This window comes from Cyprinus carpio, chromosome B20, assembly GCF_018340385.1.
Source record: "Cyprinus carpio isolate SPL01 chromosome B20, ASM1834038v1, whole genome shotgun sequence".
Lineage (NCBI taxonomy): Eukaryota > Metazoa > Chordata > Actinopteri > Cypriniformes > Cyprinidae > Cyprinus > Cyprinus carpio.
The window spans coordinates 19492846-19517185 of NC_056616.1; the positions used below are offsets into that span (position 1 = coordinate 19492846).

General features: G+C 36.3%; 2 protein-coding genes across 8 annotated transcripts; both read right to left on the reverse strand.

Annotated features, from left to right (window-relative positions):
• LOC109112754 (selectin P) lies at window positions 1-12676 on the reverse strand. Of its 4 annotated transcripts, XM_042746828.1 has the most exons (16): window positions 12514-12674; window positions 12262-12325; window positions 11724-12092; window positions 10901-11008; window positions 10632-10817; window positions 10160-10348; window positions 9364-9549; window positions 7348-7536; window positions 6501-6686; window positions 6040-6225; window positions 4182-4370; window positions 3380-3565; window positions 1624-1809; window positions 1263-1448; window positions 779-982; window positions 1-630 (listed from the first exon to the last, which is right to left on the reverse strand). In XM_042746828.1, exons 2-16 carry the CDS (start codon window positions 12323-12325, stop codon window positions 452-454), a joined length of 2793 nt encoding a protein of 930 aa, XP_042602762.1. In that variant the 5' UTR covers window positions 12514-12674; the 3' UTR covers window positions 1-451. The 4 variants fall into 4 exon arrangements, with proteins under 4 accessions (XP_042602762.1, XP_042602763.1, XP_042602764.1 ...); XM_042746829.1 differs by lacking the exon at window positions 4182-4370 and having other exon boundaries at window positions 12514-12675; XM_042746830.1 differs by lacking the exons at window positions 3380-3565; window positions 4182-4370 and having other exon boundaries at window positions 12514-12676.
• A 4897-nt stretch (window positions 12677-17573) lies between these two features.
• Window positions 17574-22650, reverse strand: sele (selectin E). Of its 4 annotated transcripts, XM_042746893.1 has the most exons (16): window positions 22435-22645; window positions 22286-22343; window positions 21804-22190; window positions 21192-21302; window positions 20909-21100; window positions 20637-20828; window positions 20323-20514; window positions 20051-20242; window positions 19743-19934; window positions 19471-19662; window positions 19163-19354; window positions 18864-19040; window positions 18556-18741; window positions 18337-18459; window positions 18216-18237; window positions 17574-18083 (listed from the first exon to the last, which is right to left on the reverse strand). In XM_042746893.1, the coding sequence occupies exons 1-16, from the start codon at window positions 22435-22437 to the stop codon at window positions 18023-18025; spliced, it is 2472 nt and encodes an 823-aa protein (XP_042602827.1). In that variant the 5' UTR covers window positions 22438-22645; the 3' UTR covers window positions 17574-18022. The 4 variants fall into 4 exon arrangements, with proteins under 4 accessions (XP_042602827.1, XP_042602829.1, XP_042602830.1 ...); XM_042746895.1 differs by lacking the exons at window positions 20051-20242; window positions 20323-20514 and having other exon boundaries at window positions 22435-22650; XM_042746896.1 differs by lacking the exons at window positions 19471-19662; window positions 19743-19934 and having other exon boundaries at window positions 22435-22649.
• Between the last annotated feature and the right edge of the window lie 1690 nt (window positions 22651-24340).

Consider the following 24340-nt stretch of genomic DNA (forward strand, 5'->3'; position numbering starts at 1 on the left):
CAGTTAAATTTTTTTATTTACTGCAAGCACAAAACAAGATGGAAAATATCAGTTACTTTACTTAAATTTGTATTTATTTTAATTGAATTCAAATGTTGGGTTCAAATTCTCTTTCCAACATTTTTTTTTAAACATTTTGGTTACCACTGACTTATATTGTATGGACAAAAAGAACAATAAGAAGTAACTTGTTGTATGTTCCACAGAAGAAATAAAGTCATACAGGTTTGGAACAACAGTTGAACAAGTATGTTTTAGTCCTAAATTGTTCCTGAAAGTGACGGGATTGGTCCTTGTTGTGATTAATGTAATTTTTTACAATAGTAAATGCTAAAGTGACTTACTGAAGCTAAACATTTGTACAGTTTGCAAGCACTAAATAAAGTATGTTGTTAAATACCAACCAACTAATGTTCTTGTCAAATCCAAATAAATTACCATTTTAATTAGTTTAATGGTTTAAAAACGGTTGTGCCAAATGTGAAACAGAATCATTCAGTTTTTTACTCTTTTTAAAGAATTGGCGCATCAACAGAAACATTAGTCCTCCAAACAGAAGTAGACCAGCCGAAGAAGCAGCTCCCACAGCTGCATACATCAGCATGCCGGCACCCACTGACATCTTCTTTGCTAAAACACATAATAGATGTTATCACAAAGTTTTGGTGGCCTTCCATTTTAAGTGCAATTAAAATTCAATATGTGCAAAACTAAAGTGCAGTATTTTTTCGCTGAATTGATGCACAAATAATGATGGGTTAGAAAGAGTTTGCCTTACCAACACAGCTTGGTGGAGAGTTGGTCCAGTACCCACTGGAGGTGCAGGTAAGCTGACTGGTTCCACTGAGTTCCTGGCTCTCGTCACACTGGAACATACACTGAGATCCAAAGCTGAAGTTTCCATGGGGGTGAGAGCAGTTCATTGAAGGTGGAGGTCCCAGCTCCGGAAGATGAGAGAGTGAAAGGGGCTCACAGCGAACAGCTGCCATTTCAAAGAGAAATGTAAGTAGAGTGTTACGTGAAGAATGTTTTTTTTTTTATTATTATTATTTTTTTTTTACATTCCATGATTCTTAATAAGACCAGTTTGTAAGGTCTGATCAAGGCCTTTATATTCATCAGAGTATAAATAACCGCTAAAAATGTGGGTTTCCAGAACATTCTGAGAATGTTAGTTACAAAAATAGAACCTAAAGAGAATATGCCTAGAATTGGTTCCCAAAAAAATTAACCAAATTCAGCATTTGCCAAGAGATAGATACCAGCACAGGAGGGCATCTCCTGACTCCAGTTCCCAGAAGCAGAGCACTCCATGCCTGGCTCTCCTGTGATCTCAAAGCCAGTCTCACATCCCAGAAAGCATTGTGAGCCATAGCTAAACAAGGAGTGAGGATGAGAACAGTTCACCCAGCCATTTACTGGAACGGTCAAATGGGGGCACTGTTGAGCTATGGGAAAAAAAAATTGTCAACCATATAATCAGCTTCCCTGCTTCAATCATTTCATAACAGGATGTTTTAAATGAAATATCTTAGTTGATTCTCATTTCATTATAATCAGGTGACAAATGAATATGAGATATCACATGTGTGAGGTGAAATAGGAACTCCCAAGAGCGATTACCCAAGCAGAAGGGTGGGGTGTCTGTCCACTTCCCCATCTCTAAGCACTCCATTTGGGGTGTGCCATGTAGTTTGAAGCCTGCCTGACAGCTCACTTCACACACTGTACCGAAGCTGAACTGCCCATTAGGATGAGTGCAGGTTACAGTGCCATGAGAAGGTTTAATTAAGGGGCTGCACTGCCGTGCTATTGAACAGAGAATCAAAAGCTCTATGTCTTGCACTTTTTAAAAAATAAATGAATTTAATAAATAATTGATTAAAAATATATATATATTCCATGTTATTAAAAAGTTCTTCAACTTAATTTTTTTTTTTAAAAACTGTTCCATTAAAGGGTTAGTTCGCCCAAAAATGACAACTAACCCCTAAATTACTTACCCTCAAGTCATTCTAGGTGTATATGACTTTCTTCTTTCAGATGAATCTAGTCCGGGTTATATTAAAAATTGTCTTAGATCTTTCAAGCAGTTTAATGGCACTCAGCAGGTGTTGCAGTGATTCAGTCCAAAAGAAGTGAAATAAAAAGCACCCATCCTAAATAAAATTGTCTCACACAGCTCCGGGGGTAAACAAAGTCCTCCTGTAGCATATCAATGTGTTTTTGTAAGAAAAATAACCATATTTAAAACGTAATAATCAATTTAATCTAGCTGTGCTCACTGTTGTGGAAGCAGTTCTGGGCAGATGACATATGAGGTCGGCATTGCGCGTGCGCCGCTTAGAAGTGACGAATGCGGAAGCACAGGGGAGAGATCAAACAAAACAACGGTCACGAATTAGAAGTACAAATCGAGGCATGTGCATCCGTGTACAACTGTTGGCGCAAGCTAAATTAATGTGATTATTACATTTTGAATATGGATATTTTTCTTACAAAAATGCATCGATTCGCTACAGGAGACCTTTATTCACCCCCCGGAGTCGTGTGAGACACTTTTTATTATGGATGGGCGCTTTTTATTTCACTTCTTTTGGACTGATGCACTGTAACACCCGCTGAGTGTCATTAAACAGCTTGAAAGATCAAAGACAATTTTTTATATAACTCCCACTGAATTCGTCTGAAAGAAGTCATATACACCGAAGATGACTTTAGGGAGAGTAATTTATGGGCTAATTTTCATTTTTGAAACTAACCCTTTAAAAGTTCTTTGGGGAACCTACAATGGTTCTTTAAAGGGGTCATGAACTAAGAAATCAAAATTCCCTTAATCTTTTGATATATAAGAGGTCATTGTAGCTTGTAGTGTAAGTAACTGTTTTTATTACATGATCACTTACTTATCTGTTATTACAGATTGTTTGGTATGTAATGAGTATTTATGTGGTTTTAACTTTAATCACAGCAGCGTCCATCTGTGAAAGATGTAGGCTGTCAAACATACACAAGTGTTTGATAGCCAATCATAGCAGTGGGCCTTTACTTCCAAGTCTACAATCCGCCACGACCTATTCCAACTGAGCGTTCCAATGAAAGGACAAAACAGGACAGAAAATATTACTTCTAAATTATGTTTTTTTTTTTTTTTAATGTAAAAATCTTGATAACCTTATAAGTGAACATCAGAGAACAGTACAAAATAATAAAAAAATGCAGTTCATGACCCCCTTAATGGCATTCCTGTGAAACCCCATTATTTTTGGAACCTTTATTTTAAGAGTGTACTGTCCATGATTTTATACTACATGGAAGATGTCAATGCTAAATTTTTGTCATTTATTTATGTTAGGACAGGACTAGTAGTTAAACCTACCTTCGCATACAGGTGATGGTGCTGACCAGTTGCCATCACTCAAACAAGTGAGTGTGGTTTCTCCTCTCAGTGTGTATCCCTCCTCACAAGTAATGTTACAAGAAGAACGTAAAGAGAACTTTCCCAGTGGATCAGCACATGTCAGATGGCTCTTTGCAGGGGTCTCGAGAGGGTCACAAGCCACAGCTTAAATTTAAATGAGATCAGTGATGAATTTTTCATCTGTTCTTCTAAATCATTTCAAAAATTCTGTAACACCTAGCCTGGTCATGCACAGTGTGTATAGAGCAAAATTTTATTATTTATTATGTTTATAAGAATAATAAGATAGAATTAGAATTATATACTGTATATATTATACAGTATATACTGAATATACAGTATATACTGAAAATCTCTGTTTTTCTTGGCAAAACAGAGATTTGTTGTTCAAACAGTACCAAGGTACTTAGACAAGTGAGTGTAGCTTTTCCTCTAAATTTGTATCCCTCATCACAGGAAACATTACAAGAAGAATGAAAAGAGAATTTTCCCAAAGGATCAGCACATGTCAGATGACCATTTGCAGGAGCCAAGACGGCATTACAGGTCACGACTGTGACGAATGCATAAAATATTGATACTGTCTATTCAAACAGAAAAAAACTTAAAACCGTGCTTTTTGCAGTTTGTGCACATCTAGGGTGTGTCTTAGCAGTGTTACCCAACATTAAAATGTTTCACAAGAAAGGAAGGAAGCCCTATCCTTTCACTCTCAGATCTAACAAAAACTTTTGAGGATTGTTCTGCAGCCATGCAGTACCTTGGCAAGTGGGGGGTTTGTGTGTCCAGTGCCCAGTCTGGTCACACCATGTTGTATTTGAGCCCTTGAGCTCAAATCCCTCCTCACACTTGAACTCACAACTGGAGTTGAAGCTATGAATGGAAAGAGGGTGAGTGCAGTTCATACTCCAACCACCAGGGGCATCAGTAATGGGCAGACACTGGACAGCTGTAAGGGTAACATGTTTTTAAAACAAGTCTAAACATATCAGCAGTCAAATAATAATTATTTACTTTTTAATTTATTAGGCTGTAAGTATTAGAGTTACTGCTGTTCAATTCATGCATGCACTCTTAGAAAAAAAATTAAGCTACAAAGCTGTCACGGGGGCAGTATCCTAAAGTACAAAAACTGATTTATTTACCCCTAAACAGTACATATCAGTAACTTAAATGTACATATCAGTATTTGTACTTTTTTCTGAGGGTGTGGCAACATATTCTGGTCCGTACCCTGACAAGCAGGAAGGGCATTATCCCAATGGTAACCATATTTAAAACGTAATAATCGATTTAATCTAGCTTGCGCTCACTGTTGTACAAGGAAGCAGCTCCGGGCGGGTGATGTATGAGGTCGGCATTGCGGGAGGCCTTTATTCACCCCCTGGAGTCGTGTGAGACACTTTTTACTATGGATGGGCACTTTTTATTTCACTTCTTTTGGACTGATACACTGCAACACCCGCTGAGTGCCATTAAACAGCTTGAAATATCAAAGACAATTTTTAATATAACTCCGACTGGATTTGTCTGAAAGAAGAAAGACATATACACCTAGGATGACTTGAGGGTGAGTAATTTATTTTTGGAACTAACCCTTTAAAAGTTCTTTGAGGAATTTACAATGGTTCTTTAAAGGGGTCATGAACTAAGAAATCAAAATTCCCTTAATCTTTTGATACATAAGAGGTCATCGTAGCTACTATAAAAACATCGAGCAAGTTTCAGAACTCAAAACTTTCTCAATAGTCTAAAAACGGTTTATATTGAAGCTAATCTGCTGAAAAGACAGGTTGAGGAATGTACCATTCTATGATGTAATAGTGTGGCCAAACACCACCTCTGTAGAAGAAGATCAATGCCTGCTTCTACATCACTGCTTGTTTAGCCCCGCCAACCGATTCGCACATATAGTAGGCAAATGACGAAAGCAGCAAACGCAGGTCTACACAGAAACCAACAAGGCACAATTCGATGCAGGATTTTCGAAAGATTGAAACTAAAAGAGGATGCTGTGTTGACTATATTGAATCTGACATTAATGTTGCAACACACAAGTGTGAGTAACTGTTTTTATTACGTGATCACTTACTTATCTGTTATTACAGATTGTTTGATATGTACTGAGTATTTATGTGGTTTTAACTTTAATCACAGCAGCGTCCATCTGTGAAAGATGTAGGCTGTCAAACATACACAAGTGTTCGAAAAGTGTTCCCAGTCTACAATCCGCCACGACCTATTTCAACTGAGCCTTCCAACGAAGGGACAAAACAGGACAGAAAATAGCCTATTACTTCTAAATTCTGTGTTTTTTTTAATGTAAAAATCTTGATAACCTTACAAGTGAACTTCAGAGAACAATACAAAATAATAAAAACAAAGGCAGTTCATGACCCCCTTAATGGCATTTCTGTGAAACCCCATTATTTTTGGAACCTTTATTTTAAGAGTCTACCGTCCATGATATTATACTACATGGAAGATGTCAATGCTAAATCTTTGTTATTTATTTATCTTAGGACCGGACTAGAAACTCTGTGATACAAATAACGTATCTATGGTCTCTTTAGTCAGACCTACTGTAGCATCAAAGAGTATTGAGAGTTTTAGGATACCTTGACAAACAGGAAATTCATGGCTCCATTTCCCTTGTGAGATGCAGGAAGTAAAATTACTTCCATTTAAAGTAAATCCAGCTCCACACTCCAGCCAGCACAAGGAACCATAGCTGAATTTTCCCAGGGGGTCCTGACAGTGCAGAGAGCCATGCTGACCAGACTCCAGAGCATCACATCTTATAACTGAGATAAAACAGTGTATAAACAAAGAAAAATATGTTTGCACACAGAAGAATTATGCATTCCCATTTCCAGTTTATGCAGTTTACCCATGCGTATCATGTTTTTGTCTGCAAATTTCACTTTTAGTGTCTGTGCAATATTAAAACTATCAGTTAAATTACTTTTTTCACTCAATTCCATACTGTAACCTGAAATTTTATATGGTGCAATGGTTTAATGCCAAAATGTAAGGGTTTAAACTGAAGATTGTTTTATTGAAATACAGTTAAACCTACCTTGGCATACAGGTGTTGGTGCTGACCAGTTGCCATCACTCAAACAAGTGATTGTGGTTTCTCCTCTCAGTGTGTATCCCTCCTCACAAGTAATGTTACAAGAAGAACGTAAAGAGAACTTTCCCAGTGGATCATCACATGTCAGACGGCTCTTTGCAGGGGTCACGAGAGGGTCACAAGCCACAGCTTAAATTTAAATGAGATCAGTGATGAATTTTTCATCTGTTCTTCTAAATCATTTTAAAAATTCTGTAACACCTAGCCTGGTCATGCACAGTGTGTATAGAGCAAAATTTGTATTATTTATTATGTTTATAAGAATAATAAGATAAAATTTGAATATTATACTGTATATATTATACAGTATATACTGAATATACTAAACATTCTTTCTTTGCAAAACAGAGATTTGTTGTTCAAACAGTACCAAGGTACTTAGACAAGTGAGTGTAGCTTTTCCTCTAAATTTGTATCCCTCATCACAGGAAACATTACAAGAAGAATGAAAAGAGAATTTTCCCAAAGGATCAGCACATGTCAGATGACCATTTGCAGGAGCCAAGACGGCATTACAGGTCACGACTGTGACGAATGCATAAAATATTGATACTGTCTATTCAAACAGAAAAAATAACTTAAAACCATGCTTTTTACAGTTTGTGCACATCTAGGGTGTGTCTTAGCAGTGTTACCCAACATTAAAATGTTTCACAAGAAAGGAAGGAAGCCCTATTTTTTCACTCTCAGATCTAACAAAAACTTTAAATCACATGCATAGTCAGTGCACAAGTATGAACCAGCAACTGCCTGATGATTCAGTGAGGATTGTTCTGCAGACGTGCAGTACCTTGGCAAGTGGGGGGTTTGTGTGTCCAGTGCCCAGTCTGGTCACACCATGTTGTATTTGAGCCCTTGAGCTCAAATCCCTCTTCACACTTGAACTCACAACTGGAGTTGAAGCTATGAATGGAAAGAGGGTGAGTGCAGTTCATACTCCAACCACCAGGGGCATCAGTAATGGGCAGACACTGGACAGCTGTAAGGGTAACATGTTTTTAAAACAAGTCTAAACATATCAGCAAATAATAATTATTTACTTTTTAATTTATTAGGCTGTAAGTATTAGAGTTACTGCTGTACAATTCATGTAGCACTCTTAGAAATAAAATTAAGCTACAAAGCTGTCACGGGGGCAATATCCTAAAGTACAAAAGCTGATGTATTTACCCCTAAACAGTACATATCAGTAACTTAAATGTACATATCAGTATTTGTACTTTTTTCTGAGGGTGTGGCAACATATTCTGGTCCGTACCCTGACAAGCAGGAAGGGCATTACCCCAATGGTAACCATATTTAAATCGTAATAATCAATTTAATCTAGCTTGCGCTCACTGTTGTACAAGGAAGCAGCTCTGGGCGGGTGATGTATGAGGTCGGCATTGCGGGAGGCCTTTATTCACCCCCTGGAGCTGTGTGAGACACTTTTTACTATGGATGGGCACTTTTTCTTTCACTTCTTTTGGAGTGTTACACTGCAACACCCACTGAGTGCCATTATACAGCTTGAAATATCAAAGACAATTTTTAATATAACTCCGACTGGATTTGTCTGAAAGAAGAAAGACATATACACCTAGGATGACTTGAGGGTGAGTAATTTATGGGCTAATTTTCATTTTTGACACTAACCCTTTAAAAGTTCTTTGAGGATTCTACAATGGTTCTTTAGAGAGGTCATGAACTAAGAAATCAAAATTCCCTTAATCTTTTGATACATAAGAGGTCATCGTAGCTACTATAAAAACATCGAGCAAGTTTCAGGACCTCAAAACTTTCTCAATAGTCTAAAAACGGTTTATATTGAAGCTAATCTGCCGAAAAGACAGGTTGAGGAATGTACCACTCTATGATGTAAAAGTGTGGCCAAACACCACCTCTACAGAAGAAGATCAATGCCTGCTTCTACATCACTGCTTGTTTAGCCCCGCCAACCGATTCGCACATATAGTAGGCAAATGATGAAAGCGCCAAATGCAGGTCTACACAGAAACCAACAAGGCACAATTCGATGCAGGATTTTCGAAAGATTGAAACTAAAAGAGGATGCTGTGTTGACTGTATTGAATCTGACATCAATGTTGCGACACACAAGTGTGAGTAACTGTTATTATTACGTGATCACTTACTTATCTGTTATTACAGATTGTTTGATATGTACTGAGTATTTATGTGGTTTTAACTTTAATCACAGCAGCGTCCATCTGTGAAAGATGTAGGCTGTCAAACATACACAAGTGTTCGAAAAGTGTTCCCAGTCTACAATCCGCCACAACCTATTTCAACTGAGCGTTCCAGTGAAGGGACAAAACAGGACAGAAAATAGCCTATTACTTCTAAATTGTTTTTTTTTATGTAAAAATTTTGATAACCTTATAAGTGAACCTCAGATAACAATACAAAATAATAAAAACAAAGGCAGTTCATGACCCCCTTAATGGCATTTCTGTGAAACCCCATTATTTTTGGAACCTTTATTTTAAGAGTCTACCGTCCATGATATTATACTACATGGAAGATGTCAATGCTAAATCTTTGTCATTTATTTATGTTAGGACAGGACTAGAAACTCTGTGATACAAATAACGTATCTATGGTCTCTTTAGTCAGACCTACTGTAGCATCAAAGAGTATTGAGAGTTTTAGGATACCTAGGATATGCAATATTAAAACTATCAGTTAAATTACTTTTTTCACTCAATTCCGTACCGTAACCTGAAATTTTATATGGTGCAATGGTTTAATGCCAAAATGTAAGGGTTTAAACTGAAGATTTTTTTTATTGAAATAGAGTTAAACCTACCTTCGCATACAGGTGATGGTGCTGACCAGTTGCCATCACTCAAACAAGTGAGTGTGGTTTCTCCTCTCAGTGTGTATCCCTCCTCACAAGTAGTGATACAAGAAGAACGAAAAGAGAACTTTCCCAGTGGATCATCACATGTCAGATGGCTCTTTGCAGGGGTCACGAGAGGGTCACAAGCCACAGCTTAAATTTAAATAAGATCAGTGATGAATTTTTCATCTGTTCTTCTAAATCATTTCAAAAATTCTGTAACACCTAGCCTGGTCATGCACAGTGTGTACAGAGCAAAATTTTATTATTTATTATGTTTTTAAGAATAATAAGATAGAATTAGAATTATATACTGTATATATTATACAGTATATACTGAATATACTAAACATTCTTTCTTTGCAAAACAGAGATTTGTTGTTCAAACAGTACCAAGGTACTTAGACAAGTGAGTGTAGCTTTTCCTCTAAATTTGTATCCCTCATCACAGGAAACATTACAAGAAGAATGAAAAGAGAATTTTCCCAAAGGATCAGCACATGTCAGATGACCATTTGCAGGAACCAAGACGGCATTACAGGTCACGACTGTGACGAATGCATAAAATATTGATACTGTCTATTCAAACAGAAAAAAAAAACTTAAAACCGTGGTTTATACAGTTTGTGCACTTCTAGGGTGTGTCTTAGCAGTGTTACCCAACATTAAAATGTTTCACAAGAAAGGAAGGGAAGCGCCCTATTCTTTCACACTCAGACCTGCCTGATGATTCAGTGAGGATTGTTCTGCAGACGTGCAGTACCTTGGCAAGTGGGGGGTTTGTGTGTCCAGTTCCCAGTCTGGTCACACCATGTTGTATTTGAGCCCTTGAGCTCAAATCCCTCTTCACACTTGAACTCACAACTGGAGTTGAAGCTATGAATGGAAAGAGGGTGAGTGCAGTTCATACTCCAACCATCGGAAGCATCAGTAATGGGCAGACACTGGACAGCTGTAAGGGTAACATGTTTTTAAAACAAGTCTAAACATATCAGCAATCAAATAATAATTATTTACTTTTTAGTTTATTAGGCTGTAAGTATTAGTTACTGCTGTACAATTCATGCATGCACTCTTAGAAATAAAATTAAGCTACAAAGCTGTCACTGGGGCAGTATCCTAAATACAAAAGCTGATTTATTTACCCCTAGACAGTACATATCAGTAACTTATCATTAACATATCATTATTTGTACTTTTTTCCTGAGGGTGTGGCAACATATTCTGGCCCGTACCCTGACAAGCAGGAAGGGCATTATCCCAATGCCCTGATGCCAGGCAGCGTAGCCTCTGTGCCCCCTCCAGCTTGAACCCTGTGCCACAATGGAACTGGCATGACGAGTTAAAATTAAACACTCCAAAGTCACCATCACACGTCACAAAACCTTGCTGTGGATTTTCAATTGGCCTGCACTGTACAACTGTAAAAGTGAAAATGGTAACTTCATTACAAAATGCACACAATGAAGACCAAATATTTCAACTTGGATTGATTCTACAGCACCTTCCTCACAGCGTGGCCCTATGAAACCTGGGAGACATTGACATTTGTAGCTCCCAATAGTCTCCACACACTCAGCATGCTCACTGCAGGATTCTTTTGAGCAGGAGGCTGCAAACAAGAAAATAACATGTAATGATAGCAAAGGAGGGCTAAGGTTTCAATCAGAGCTGAATACATTGTATACTTATTATTCAACAGTGGTTAATGCGCATTACACTGCAAATAATCTCTCCAAATATACTGCATATCCTTAAAAAGGATTAACTGTTTTTAACTGACTGAGCAGCTTTAATCACTTGGTGTGGCCATTTGTATTGTTTCTGCCATCATCTGCTTTCACTTATTTTAGCTGCACAAAAAAAAATAAATCTGCTATGATGCTTGATATTACAAATGGGGATGTCTTATCATATTATTTTAATTTATTATCATATTCATAATCACACTGGTTTGTGGCACAGTTTATAGCACATTTTTCTATGTATCTATTGCGGTTAATGAATAGGAAGTCTCGCACATTCACAGAAAATAGCTTTACTTCTGTGTTGCGAATTAAAAATATATATTAAGCGTCTTCAACATTTTTTAGGCCAAGCACCACACAAGTATAAACTAAAGTTTATGTAAGCATGCATATGAAAATATCATATGCAATATGAAAAACATTTACATAATTTTGACAATAAGACCACTAAAATAATCATTATCGATGTAAATTATCATATACATTTATATGTATTACCAAAAAAATTATTAATTAAATAATTTAAAAAATTATTTACAGTTAAACTTCACAATAATTCATGTTATAAAGTGTGTTCACCTAAATAACAGACAGTTGCCTTCTTTTTGCTGCACTTCTCATCATTCCACTTGGCTGTTTCTTTGCTCCTCTTAATGTAGATCTCTACACAGTCTTGTCCAGATCCCTTGTTATTTGGTTCATTTTCCGCCCAGTTTGCTGCTTCAGGGTCCAAGCGCTTATTTGTCCCAATCCACGTCCAGTAACCATCAATCTTCCTAATGCCAATCCAATAGTATGCTTTATTGAAAGGTAGAAGTTGGTTGAGGTGTTCAACTTCTGCATGGTTTTGGATGGCCACCATATCAGTGTAATTCTTCTGACACCACTGACGAGCTGTTTTCCAGTCCACATTAATGTCTATGTTGTAATGGTAAGTCCAGGCCTTGACTGTTAAGAACAGTTGCATTGCATCAAAACTTTGTTTATTACAATGCGTAGTTCATTTGTAAACAGCTTTTACTGTGAAACTTGATATATGGTCTATGATCTGTTTATGAAACATATTGATTAATTGCCCAAAAATTAATATAATGTAATAGAGTAAATAAGAACATACCATTATAAATTCCAGTTATAAGGACAAGATATCCAAATAGTCTAATATGCTCCCACAAAGCCATCTGAAGGATGAGAAATGCATATGCACGTTTATTAGGACATTATTTGTATTCTCATTTATACATGTCATCAAACCAAATGAGTCCAGAGGCCCAGATGCATTTTAGAGTAATATTCATTGTTTTATTCATACACATGTAAAATATAATCAACAGCTGTAAATATAAAGTAATTCAGTTGTTCAGCTTACCGTAATTGCAACTACGAAGTTTCCTTTATTCTGAGAGGATTTCTAAGAACACATTCACATTTTAATGCACTGCATGGGAACTAAACAGTGATGGGAAGTTGTGCAATACTACCTCAGAGGCGGTTTCTTATCTAGCGCAAAAGGGCGATGCACTAACTAAAGTGAGAAAGGAAGGGAGTTCACTGTGTCATTAAAGAGTGAAATGGAAGGTGTTCACAGTGGTGAAAATGATAAAACGATAACAAGAGTTTGATCATTGGCGCGGGAAGTGGGGGTGCTGAGGGTGTTGCAGCACCCCATGTTTTTTTCTGTGGGCAACTGTTTAAAGCTGATATCAGAACAAACGCCACTGATGTGGAAACCAGAAAAAAAACATTGTCCAATAAACACAAATCACCACCATTCACCATGGATTTAAAATAGTAAAACTACAAGAACAACTTGAAGAAATGTTCTGGCAGAAATGCTCTAATGTTTTTTAGATGCTTCACACAACTTTTCCCAGCACCTCAAAGCTTTAAGCATTATCGAATTTGAAAGTTATTTTTATTTTGAAGTTATTTTTTATTTGTTGAAATTTTTTCATGATTTATAGTGCTAAAAGTTTCATTATGTAGGAAAGCAAACACTTATTTAAAAATAAAAAAATATATTAAATTGCCACTAGTAGATGGCTGCAGAGATGTACTTATAGGCTATTTCCACTCCCTAATATATATATATATATTTGTAATTATTAAATTATGTTTAGACATTATGAATGACAGTAATAAAAGTACATTTTATCTGCATCTCAACTACTTAGACAGCACAAGTACATCTGTAAGACTTCTGCTAAAGATCTGGGAAAAATCTGCTGTGTAATCTGATAAACGTCTCAGAAGCAGTTTTACATGCATTCTAATAAATGTCCATTTGACATCTGACAGGAAACATCTTAAAGACGTATTGCAGATGAGCAAGCACTCTTAAAAATAAATACATCTTGCATATGTAAATGCAGACTTCAAATAGACATCTCCGAGATATGCGATTAGGGTGAGTGCTTTACTGTCAGGTGCTGGTGCTGTAGAACTTAATGGAACTGGTGCTGATGTCCTCAAATGTTAGTCTGGAGCCCTACAATGTTCCTCGAAGTCAGAAAATTCATAACAGTGTTAGAAGAATGTTGTCTGTGGTATATTTTCAATACAAAACAATAAGAAAAGCCGCAAATATCACCACAAATTTTGAGAAAAGCCGCAGCAAAATCAGTCATTTTAGGCAGCAAAAATAAGAAAAAAGTTCCGCGAAATCCTGGAGGGACTGGTTTAACACAAACACAACATTTATCCATTATATTGATTTCAAATCCAAACGTAGTTAGCCTATACTGAAAGTGCTTTTTCAGCAGTGATCCTCTTTTATCACAAAAAAGTTACACAATCTTTCATGGACATATTCACGTTTAAATAAATTCATATAAACTGTGTATTAAATGCATTTGGCTTCTAGATTTGTATATATTAAGTTGCTCAGGCAAGTGGAAACACATTTGAACACAGCATATAGCTTTCTTGTGTTAGGTTATCACAAATATTTTAAATTAAAACGTACCACTAACAGAAACAGTCGGCTCTCGTGAGTTTAACATTAAATCTTTGATACAAACAGTCCCGCGGGTCTTAAAGAACTTTGTTTTTCTACCTCCATAAGACACCAGTGCATATGTTGACTTGTTTATCTAAAAGTGCACTTTTCTTTGTTGTAAACTAGCCAAAAAGACTGTGAAACAAAGTAGACTTTAATTATATATGTTTATTGTGAAATTACTACATTTCCGTATCAATCCATTTTCATTTTTACCGCGAACAAAGCGCTGTCACTTTAGTTCAGCGACTGCAGCACAGCAAAAATAGACTGTGTGTAAACGATGCTGCACTGCTGCAGACGCGCCGCACCTGGAACGCACGGATGGACCGATACAACAGAAAAATGACAGCTTAATCTTACATGCATATATTTACATAATAAAAGACATTTTGTTGTAAACACAGAATCATAACTTTGGTTCATTTACATTTGTTTGTCTGTTAAAATAATGTTTGCTCTGACCTGTTTCACGCTTTGGCTCAGAGAAACCCAGTGTGGCGGGACAGTAAGGCAGAGAAATAAATTGAGGCCAAGACCTAAAATTTGCAATAGTAGCCCACTACGCCACCTAGGGACTTTCAACCCAGGATATAAACAATCAATCCACAATACAGGTTCGGTCTAACCAGAAATGATTGAGATGCTTCTGCTAGTTAAAACCAATGTTTTATTACATTAAATAGAACTTGTTTAAAAAAAAAAGGAGGCTACAATTCACAAGGGGACATGTGATCCTCCAATGATGCCGCTGATCCTGTTCAGCAATCTCTCACGATTCTGCAAAAGAGACACATCGTCAGCCTTCAGATAAGGAACCCCTGAAAACGTCACTGTGTTTATTCTCACCTGCATTCACCTCATCCGCTCCACTCCTCTGCAAACCTCTTAATAAACATCCTGTTTGGCACCAACCTCATGTCTCTGCCTTTTGTACTGTAACAGTAGGTGAGTTCATTTTCAGCAAATTTAATTACATTTTTTGGGGTGAAATATAATTTTAAGTAAGAGTTATCATAATTATACATGCAGGATTATATATATATATATATATATATATATATATATATATATATATATATATATATATATATATATATCCCTTTGTCCATTTAGCTTTTTTTTAATTTTCAGAACAGACCCTGGGTCGTGAGCCACCAGCTGAAAACCACCAATAAATTATAATATTTCACTTCCTGAACAAATATTTTGCTTCACAATTCACATTTCACTTCCTCCGATTTTTTATTTATTTATTTATTTTTTGATACTTTGCATGTTTGTCTGAAATGTTGTTCTGACCTGTTTCACACTTTGGCCCAGAGAAACCTGGTTAGACACACATAAAGCTGCCTACTTGCTCTTTGCAGTCCTCTCTATCAGTGCATGTATCATTTGGACAGTGTGCTGAAAGAAAATGCCTAGATAAAAATGTCTCTATTAGACACATAAAGGTTATTCACGTAAAAATGTGCTTTAACCGGAAATGAATCAACTAATTGAACAAGGTGCATTTCATCTCCTATTCCTTACCTCTTTTGCATAAAGGATGCTTTGCCAATTGATTATTGTCATCGTTCCACTTTCCATTATTGTTTGTTGCTGCTGTAGTTCCACAGTTTTCATTAGACTTGTTGTTGGGCTCACTGGGTGCCAAGTTTTGATATTTCATGATTTGTCCATTGGCAACCTACATCCAAGTGCCATTGATCTTTTGCATTCCAATCCAGTATTAGGGAGATGTTGTTTTTTTACATTTTCTTTAAGTAAACATGTTACATTTTTCGCTGTGGACCGTCACAATGTCTGTGTAATGATTTTGACACCACTTACTTATTCCAGGACATTGTCTTGATGTCTGTCAAGTAATACATCCATCCTTCAACACTGAATGTCCAAAATGTTGTCCAACAAAAGTTAAATTTCTCAATTTATTTTATTCTGGAAGGAAGATGAATGTAGAATTCCCTTATCCAATATGAAGCAGAGATGTCATTTTAAGCAACACACCTCCAACCTGAACAATAATAACATCCACATAATTGCTAGTGTAAATGGATAGTCCTTTTTAAAGGCTTGCTTTGAACCAAGAAGTTTCAAATGAAATGCAAATTTCATAATAGATGCATACCATGGTTCTCTTTAGTCTCCTTTTGACAGAGTCACTTGTCGTTAATAGAATATTGTTCATCGCAGCTCTAGTTGCATTTCAACAGTCTGTTCTCACATATGCTCTGAAAACTGTGGGCAAAGTGGGTTTTTTCCACCATATATATGTCATTAGCATTAAATTGCAGGATGTTTCCGTACAGGTTTAAAATAATATGTGACAACCTGGGAAAGAATGCCACTTTTTGGAAATTGCTTATCTTTTGTTTGTTTTCGTAAAATTCTGTCTTGCACAAACAGAATGGTGCTGAGTTGCATATGATAAGATGATCACTTTAACCTCTGAAAAGTATTTCTGTAAAAGCTAACTCACTAAAAATATATAAACATGCACTCCCTGATTATACACAGCTTCAGGGAATGATACAGTCACAGGATATTTCCAGACGAATATGACCTGGGTCATTTAAACAAAACCTTTTACTGCCTTCACAATGCTAATGGCTTTATGCACTTAAAGGTGATGAAAAATAAATGAAGAAAACAGAGACTTCATTCCCAGGCTTAATTTAGGTGTTAAAATTCAAATATATGGCTGATCATCCTACAAATGGAATGATCAATCACACTTTTCACGCATGACATCATGAAAGTCAAACTTTGTTTACATTTACAAATAGATTAAAGGTGTAGTTCTCCCAAAAATCCCATCCCATCCCAAGGCCATTCAAGATGTATGTGTCTTTCTTTCTTCAGCCTAAGAGAAATGTCAAGAGATTACTCTTTTATAGAAATTGCTTATTAACTTTTATGTTCTTTAATCTTGTCAAATCGTCACTTGCACAAAGAGAATGATGCTGAGATGCATTTAGTGATTAGATGAATATGACTGAATGATTAGAAGACTACACTCATCATAAAAAAAAACTTATGGCAAGGATCATTCAGAAGACACTTTGACCTCTGGAAGGTTTTTCTGAGAAAGAGAACTCACTAAAATATATAATTAAAAGAAACACTCGATAATAAAAAGCTTGTAGGAAAGTCCATCACAGGATATGTCCAGATGAACATGACCTGGGCTGGGTTATCTGAGCAAAACTTTTCACTGCAATAATGTGTTATGCACTTACAGTGTAGTAGAGTGATCTCAATTCTAGCCTTTATTTTGGTGGTAAGATTCAAATATACTGCTCATTATTGAGATGGAATGATCAGTCACATAAATGTGTATTCATGCTTTGATGTTGAAAAATGCTAAATTAATGTTTTTCGTAAAGTTGAAGACAAAGTTGAAAATGCACTGAAACACCCAAGTCATGACATCATAAGTCACACTTTATTGGTTTACATAAAAATAGTTGAATAGCACCAATACAGTTTTGGAACAATAAATAGTACAAAAAGATGGTGTATATTAATAGCAAAAAAACAAGTACATTTATACGGTACAGAACAATATGTTCAGTCAAGTAAATCATAAAAGCTTCCGTTGGGAAGTAAAAATCACATTCAGTTAGGACTGTTGCCTAGTAACTGATAATGCCCATTAGACTGAGTATAAAAATATCCAAGTGCCTTAAATCATTTGTGATGACAAACAGTATTATGAGGCAGTTGTGAGTCCTGTGAAATGAACTGAGTGCTTCAATAAATTGTTCACTGGAATAAGTTACATCGCCATCATTCCTCATACTGGCCTGTGTATGTGCATAAGGTATATACAGTATGCTCACCGTATATGCTGTATGCTATTTGATGCTATTTTGCTCTATATTAGACTGTCAACACTGTTCTTATAAGACTGTGGTGGATCCTCAATATCCAAGGTACTAAAAATGAAACAGACAAAATTAGATATAGTCTTGTATGTTCCAAAAGTGATAAATAATAGCAGTAATGATACAAGAAAAATATAACTGCAAAAAAAAAAAAAAAAAAAAAAAAAAAAAGAGACATCTCACCTGTTTGGATCAAAATTCTTAGCTGGAAAAAAAAAACATAATTTAGCATTTTAATTCATTTTCAGCATATAATTAAAGACTAAGAACATGTTCAGAAAGTTCAGTAGACTGTTTGACTCACCTTTTCTCCTCAGTCTCTTCAGTATCCAGAGGACTAAGCCCAGAGCGGATACGCCGATAGCGCCTGAAACACCAAGAGTCACTTCTGTTGCTTCGAGGAGTGATGTAGAGGGATCAGGATGAGCTGAAAAAAAAAAAATGAGGTAAGCCATATAATGTCTTTTTCACTTCATCAACCAAATGGCTTATCTGCGTCCCACAGTAATTATCTGCTGTTTACCTTGACACACTGCCACTTCCCCTGACCAGCTCCCATTGTAGTTGCACATCACTATCTTGTTACTGTGGTCTTCAAGTTGGTGGCCTTCATAACAGCTGAAGATGCAGAAGGTGCCAAAGGTGGGTTCTTCAGATGAGCAGTTCATATGCCCGTTGACTGGATCAGAAAGTTGTGGGCAGAGCACTGCTACAGAGTTGAAAAAAGACAAAGTGTTTAGTATGATAAAATTCACTTAGGCTAAATTATATTTTTGAAATACAATAAATTAACCTGTAAATTCATAAATTAGGCATAAGTTTATTGATTACCTTCACAGCGAGGTGGTTCCTGACTCCACTTTGCTGCTTTTGTACAGCTGATTTCTGAAGCTCCCTGGATGTAGAATCCTTCAGCACAACTGAAGCTGCATTTGCTCCCATATTTAAAGCTGGAAGTGCAGCTCAGCTCTCCATTGATAGGAATGTCAAGGGCTGGGCACTGAATAACTGTGAGGAAAAGGGGAAATTTATGAACAGATCAGTTTTCATGAGAGTTTTTTTTTTCAAAGGAGTGATTGTAAAATATTCATCAGATGTCTTTTTGTTTGCACAATATAAATGCTACTCACGTTCACAGGTTGGTGGTTTGCTTGACCACTCTGTGGTAGAAGTGCATCTTGTCATACTGGAACCCTTTAGTTCATAACCTTCTTCACAGGAGTATTCACATTGAGAGTCATATGAGAAATTTTCATGAGGATGAGAGCAGTGGACACTAGCATGATCTGGTGGGGTTATGTCCTCTGGTTTGCATTTTATTACTAAAAATCAGAAAAAGGGGTTCATCATTAAACTCCAAGAGCAGAGATGTTAAAGAGCAAAGAGCATAGCTGAACTATTGTAATAGAAGTTTTAAGTTAATTTAGACCCTTCTTACTTTCACAAGTGGGTTGTGCATCATTCCAGTGTCCCATTGCCCCACAGAACAGTGTAGAGGAGCTGGAGTCTCGCAGCGTGTATCCTTCTTCACACATAAACTCACAGGTGGATTGATAGCTGAAGATGTCCAGTGAATGGAGACACTGCATTTGGCCCTTCTGTGGTTTGATCAGCTCTGGACATCGAACAACTGCACAAAGATGCCAAAGTGTTTTAAAAAGCATCTGATCAAATGTGTTAATTTTATTTTACAATGTAAATTCAACTCACGTTCACAGGTTGGTGGTTTGCTTGACCACTCTGTGGTAGAAGTGCATCTTGTCGTACTGGAACCCTTTAGTTCATAACCTTCTTCACAGGAGTATTCACATTGAGAGTCATATGAGAAATTTTCATGAGGATGAGAGCATTGGACACTAGCATGATCTAGTGAGGTGACATCCTCTGGTTTGCATTTTATTACTGAAAATCAGAAAAAGGGGTTCATCATTAAACTCCAAGAGCAGAGATGTTAAAGAGCAAAGAGCATAGCTGAACTATTGTAATATAAGTTTTACGTTAATTTAGACCCTTCTTACTTTCACAAGTGGGTTGTGAATCATTCCAGTGTCCCATTGCCCCACAGAACAGTGTAGAGGAGCTGGAGTCTCGCAGCGTGTATCCTTCTTCACACATAAACTCACAGGTGGATTGATAGCTGAAGATGTCCAGTGAATGGAGACACTGCATTTGGCCCTTCTGTGGTTTGATCAGCTCTGGACATCGAACAACTGTACAAAGATGCCAAAGTGTTTTAAAAAGCATCTGATCAAATGTGTTAATTTTATTTTACAATGTAAATTCAACTCACGTTCACAGGTTGGTGGTTTGCTTGACCAATCTGTGGTAGAAGTGCATCTTGTCATACTGGAACCCTTTAGTTCATAACCTTCTTCACAGGAGTATTCACATTGAGAATCATATGAGAAATTTCCATGAGGATGAGAGCATCGCATGCTAGCATGATCTGGTGGGGTTATGTCCTCTGGTTTGCATTTTATTACTGAAAATCAGAAAAAGGGGATCATCATTAAACTCCAAGAGCAGAGATGTTAAAGAGCAAAGAGCATAACTACTGTTGAACTATTGTAATATAAGTTTTAAGTTAATTTAGACCCTTCTTACTTTCACAAGTGGGTTGTGAATCATTCCAGTGTCCCGTTGCCCCACAGAGCAGTGTAGAGGAGCTGGAGTCTCGCAGCGTGTATCCTTCTTCACACATAAACTCACAGGTGGATTGATACCTGAAGATGTCCAGTGAATGGAGACACTGCATTTGGCCCTTCTGTGGTTTGATCAGCTCTGGACATCGAACAACTGCACAAAGATGCCAAAGTGTTTTAAAAAGCATCTGATCAAATGTGTCAATTTTATTTTACAATGTAAATTCAACTCACGTTCACAGGTTGGTGGTTTGCTTGACCACTCTGTGGTAGAAGTGCATCTCGTCGTACTGGAGCCCTTTAGTTCATAACCCTCAACACAGGAATATTCACACTGAGAGTCATATGAGAAATTTCCATAAGGATGAGAGCATCGCACGCTAGCATGTTCTTGTGGGGGGATGTCCTCTGGTTTGCATTTTACAACTGAAAATCAGAAAACATTTAACATGGTTACATTTCACATGTTTCATTTTCAACATTATGTATTAACAGTATCCAGAGAAATATTACCCACCATGTTCACATCGTTCTCCATAGAAACCCTCAAAGCATGAGCATTTATGGCTGTTTATGGTTTCGACACACTCTCCTTGACCACTGACACAGGAGTCGTGTTTGCAGGATGCTGAGAAAGAAAAAATGGATAATTACATTACATGAATGAATGTGTTTATTCAACGAATACAGCCGAATGACCTTTCTTTCAATTTAATTGAAAAATGCATAGGTTAGAAGACCTTACAACCCATTGCCAGGGGCACCGCAAAATAATACTAGGGCCATATGATTTCCACAATAGGGAAAATGTTGTCATAAAATGGAATTTACTTTGTAATGCAGAATGTTACGGAATTTGGCAAAACATGGATGAATAAATCAAAAGGAGCATCATTTTAACAGTAAAGATCTGTTATGCACCACTTTGTTGGACAAAAAAAATGTTAATAGTTAAATAAGTTATAAAATTTACCCATTAAAGAAAAAAAAGAAAAATTATAACAAAAAAAAATTTATAATCTAGAAGTTACAATGTCATCTAAGAGTGCAAATTGTAGTATGCATATGCTTAATCTCCCCTGTGAACTCCTGCCTTGAAAAACTTTAGAATTGCATAAAGACTACCTACCCGTGTAGCAGAGTGCAGTCTTCATCTTCAAGCAGGATTCATCATTCCATTTGCCTTCATCTTTCTCTCTTTTAATGTATATTTCCACACAGTCTTCATTATTCTTTCCATTATTGGGCTCCTTATCTGCCCAGTTCTCAGCTTCCTTGGTAAGTGTCTTATTAGTTCCAACCCAGGTCCAACTGCCATTAATTTTACGAATGCCAATCCAGTAATATCCTTTGACTTTTGGAAGGATACTGTTGAGGTGAGAAATCTCTTCTTTGTTCTGGATGGCTACCATGTCTGTGTAATGCTGCCTGCACCAGTGTCTGGCAGATTCCCAGTCCATAGTTTTCGTTGAGGAATGGTATGACCAGCCTTCAGTGCCTCTCCATAAGTTTAACACTGCAGAATTAAACCATTGCAACTTTGAGTAAACTATGTTTAGAGGTTGTATATACTCAGTTGAGTTTTTACACTAGTATGGTTTGCTTTCTTACCTGAAGAAATAAGAACAAGGGAAGCCAAACATTGCAGTGATACTTTGTTGAAGATACCCTGCAAAATTAAAGAATTACATCAACTGTATGAACATAATAGTTATTGATACTATAATTATAGAAATGCATAATTTAAATGCTTTACGTACCATTGTCAGTGATGTACAGCTATGAAATGGTCCTCTTAATGGTCCTCTCTGCACTTCTCTACGAATATGATGGTTCTGATTTGAGAATCTGGTCTGGTAATCACTCTGTTGGGGTATTTATCTAGCTCAGCTATGGTTCAGAACTTCCTTTCCCGGATCCACTTGTGACATCAGCCAGTAAAAGCAATGGAATTCTAATTTGTGGAAATACCCCTCTCTAACTCAAGGAGGAAACACTTTCTCTTTTTTACACTCTCAAGGCGTTAGTTTGCAAGGAAGTGACCTCTCAGGAAATATTGTAGAGCTTTTGGTGCCGATATGGCCACAGCAGGAGGACTGCGTATTTCCTCAGTATATTCTGAAATAGAAATAACACTTTCATGACGATTTTTTAAAATTGTATAAAATGTAGATATATATTTTTTTACATTTTTGTGTTACAACTTTCACTTTTTGGTGTGAAAAAGTAATCAACAGGAAGATCTAACAGCAGAAACACTCACATTTCCTGAATATCTTCAGCTCTGTTTATAAAGAAAAAAGGGATACAATATGGGTCAAGAGGGGAATCACTAGCAATTGTTGCCAGTAATATTCTATTGGTGCCTTTACTGTATCTTCCCAGTTACTTGGAAATATAGTTAATGGTGACTTTTTCTACTCTGTGTTGTAAATGACATGAAAATATACCATAAAAGTTTAAGACAATGAATTAATTTTACAAACTGATATTATGCAAAAGTAATAATAACAATAATAATAACACTTATTATAAAGTATTACAAGGAACATCCATACGAATATTCACAATTCAGTTTAAAAGTAAAAATCAAAAGTAAGACAGGAATGTGAGACATATTTGTTTAGTAATTAAACCTATCCAGCCTGAAATTTGTTTAAAAGCTGTTATTGTACTTAAGATCCCCAGAGGTTTCTTGTTTTGAAGTTTGAGTTTTTTGCAGCTTGATTTCTGTGTGAACTTGACCTTTTCGGAAGCTTCAGTTTTGTACCAGCTTCCGTGTTACAGAAATAGCTTTCATGAGGGCTCCGGGAAATTACTAGTGAGCAAAGAGAAAAGAATAATAATAAATGTGTCAAAATAATTTGTGAGCGTTAACTTATCTAAATGATATAAAACTCATTCAAACATATCCATTTAAAACAAATCTGATATAAACATCTCCAATCAATGATGATTGTTTCTATTCTTTTTATTCACCTGAATGATCAGGGTGGATTAATTTATTTACAATGATACAGTTAGCAGAATTAATTAATTAAAAATGGACATGTGGAAATTATGATATGGAAAAAATATTTGAAAAAAGGGGCTGACTTTCAAAAGTTTCAAAAGTACTAGGAAAAGCTGCACTATAAAAAATGTGTTATTCTACATGTGATATTTATCGTTTTATTTGGGCAACTGTATCTGATTGAAATTGTGTCACAACTAAGGGACAGTTGCGAGTAAAAAAACATTTTCACAATAAATACTTAAAAAATTAATTATTGTGCTTCAGATTATCACAGTTTTTAAAATGTAGGCTAATAAGCATTTTTATGATGATAATAGGGTTATGATAGATTCAGTTAAATTATCAGTTTATGTCTGAAAGTCTTGGTCATGGTTTAAACAATAAATCTATACATAAAAGGCAATGGAAAAGTAGCAATAATTGTTAAATTGGTAACATCAAAGCTTAAATAACCTTCATATAACAATAAAAAGGAATACAAAACAAACATACAACCAGACAGACATTTTTGGTGTTGGTGAAAAAATGCACAACATCCTGGTTATTCTAAGATTATCCTCTTTCATTCATCTTTTATGGAATTCATTTGGGATTTTTTTTTTCCTAGATGAACAACATGGAAAATTTTAAACAAGAAGCACAGGAATTAG

What these genes read in the sequence shown, in the direction of transcription:
- LOC109112754 (XM_042746828.1), bottom strand. Translation starts at nt 12,325, where the DNA reads ATGGCTTTGTGGGAGCATATTAGACTATTTGGATATCTTGTCCTTATA. An exon ending in CAAACCCCCCACTTGCCAAG is followed by an intron (nt 9,550 to 10,159) that starts GTACTGCACGTC and finishes TTTAAATTTAAG; the next exon opens with CTGTGGCTTGTGACCCTCTC. An exon ending in ACCAACACCTGTATGCCAAG is followed by an intron (nt 6,226 to 6,500) that starts GTAGGTTTAACT and finishes GTTTTATCTCAG; the next exon opens with TTATAAGATGTGATGCTCTG.
- sele (XM_042746893.1), bottom strand. An exon ending in CAAACCACCAACCTGTGAAC is followed by an intron (nt 19,041 to 19,162) that starts GTGAGTAGCATT and finishes TTTTCCTCACAG; the next exon opens with TTATTCAGTGCCCAGCCCTT. An exon ending in GAAGAGACTGAGGAGAAAAG is followed by an intron (nt 18,238 to 18,336) that starts GTGAGTCAAACA and finishes TTTTTTTTCCAG; the next exon opens with CTAAGAATTTTGATCCAAAC.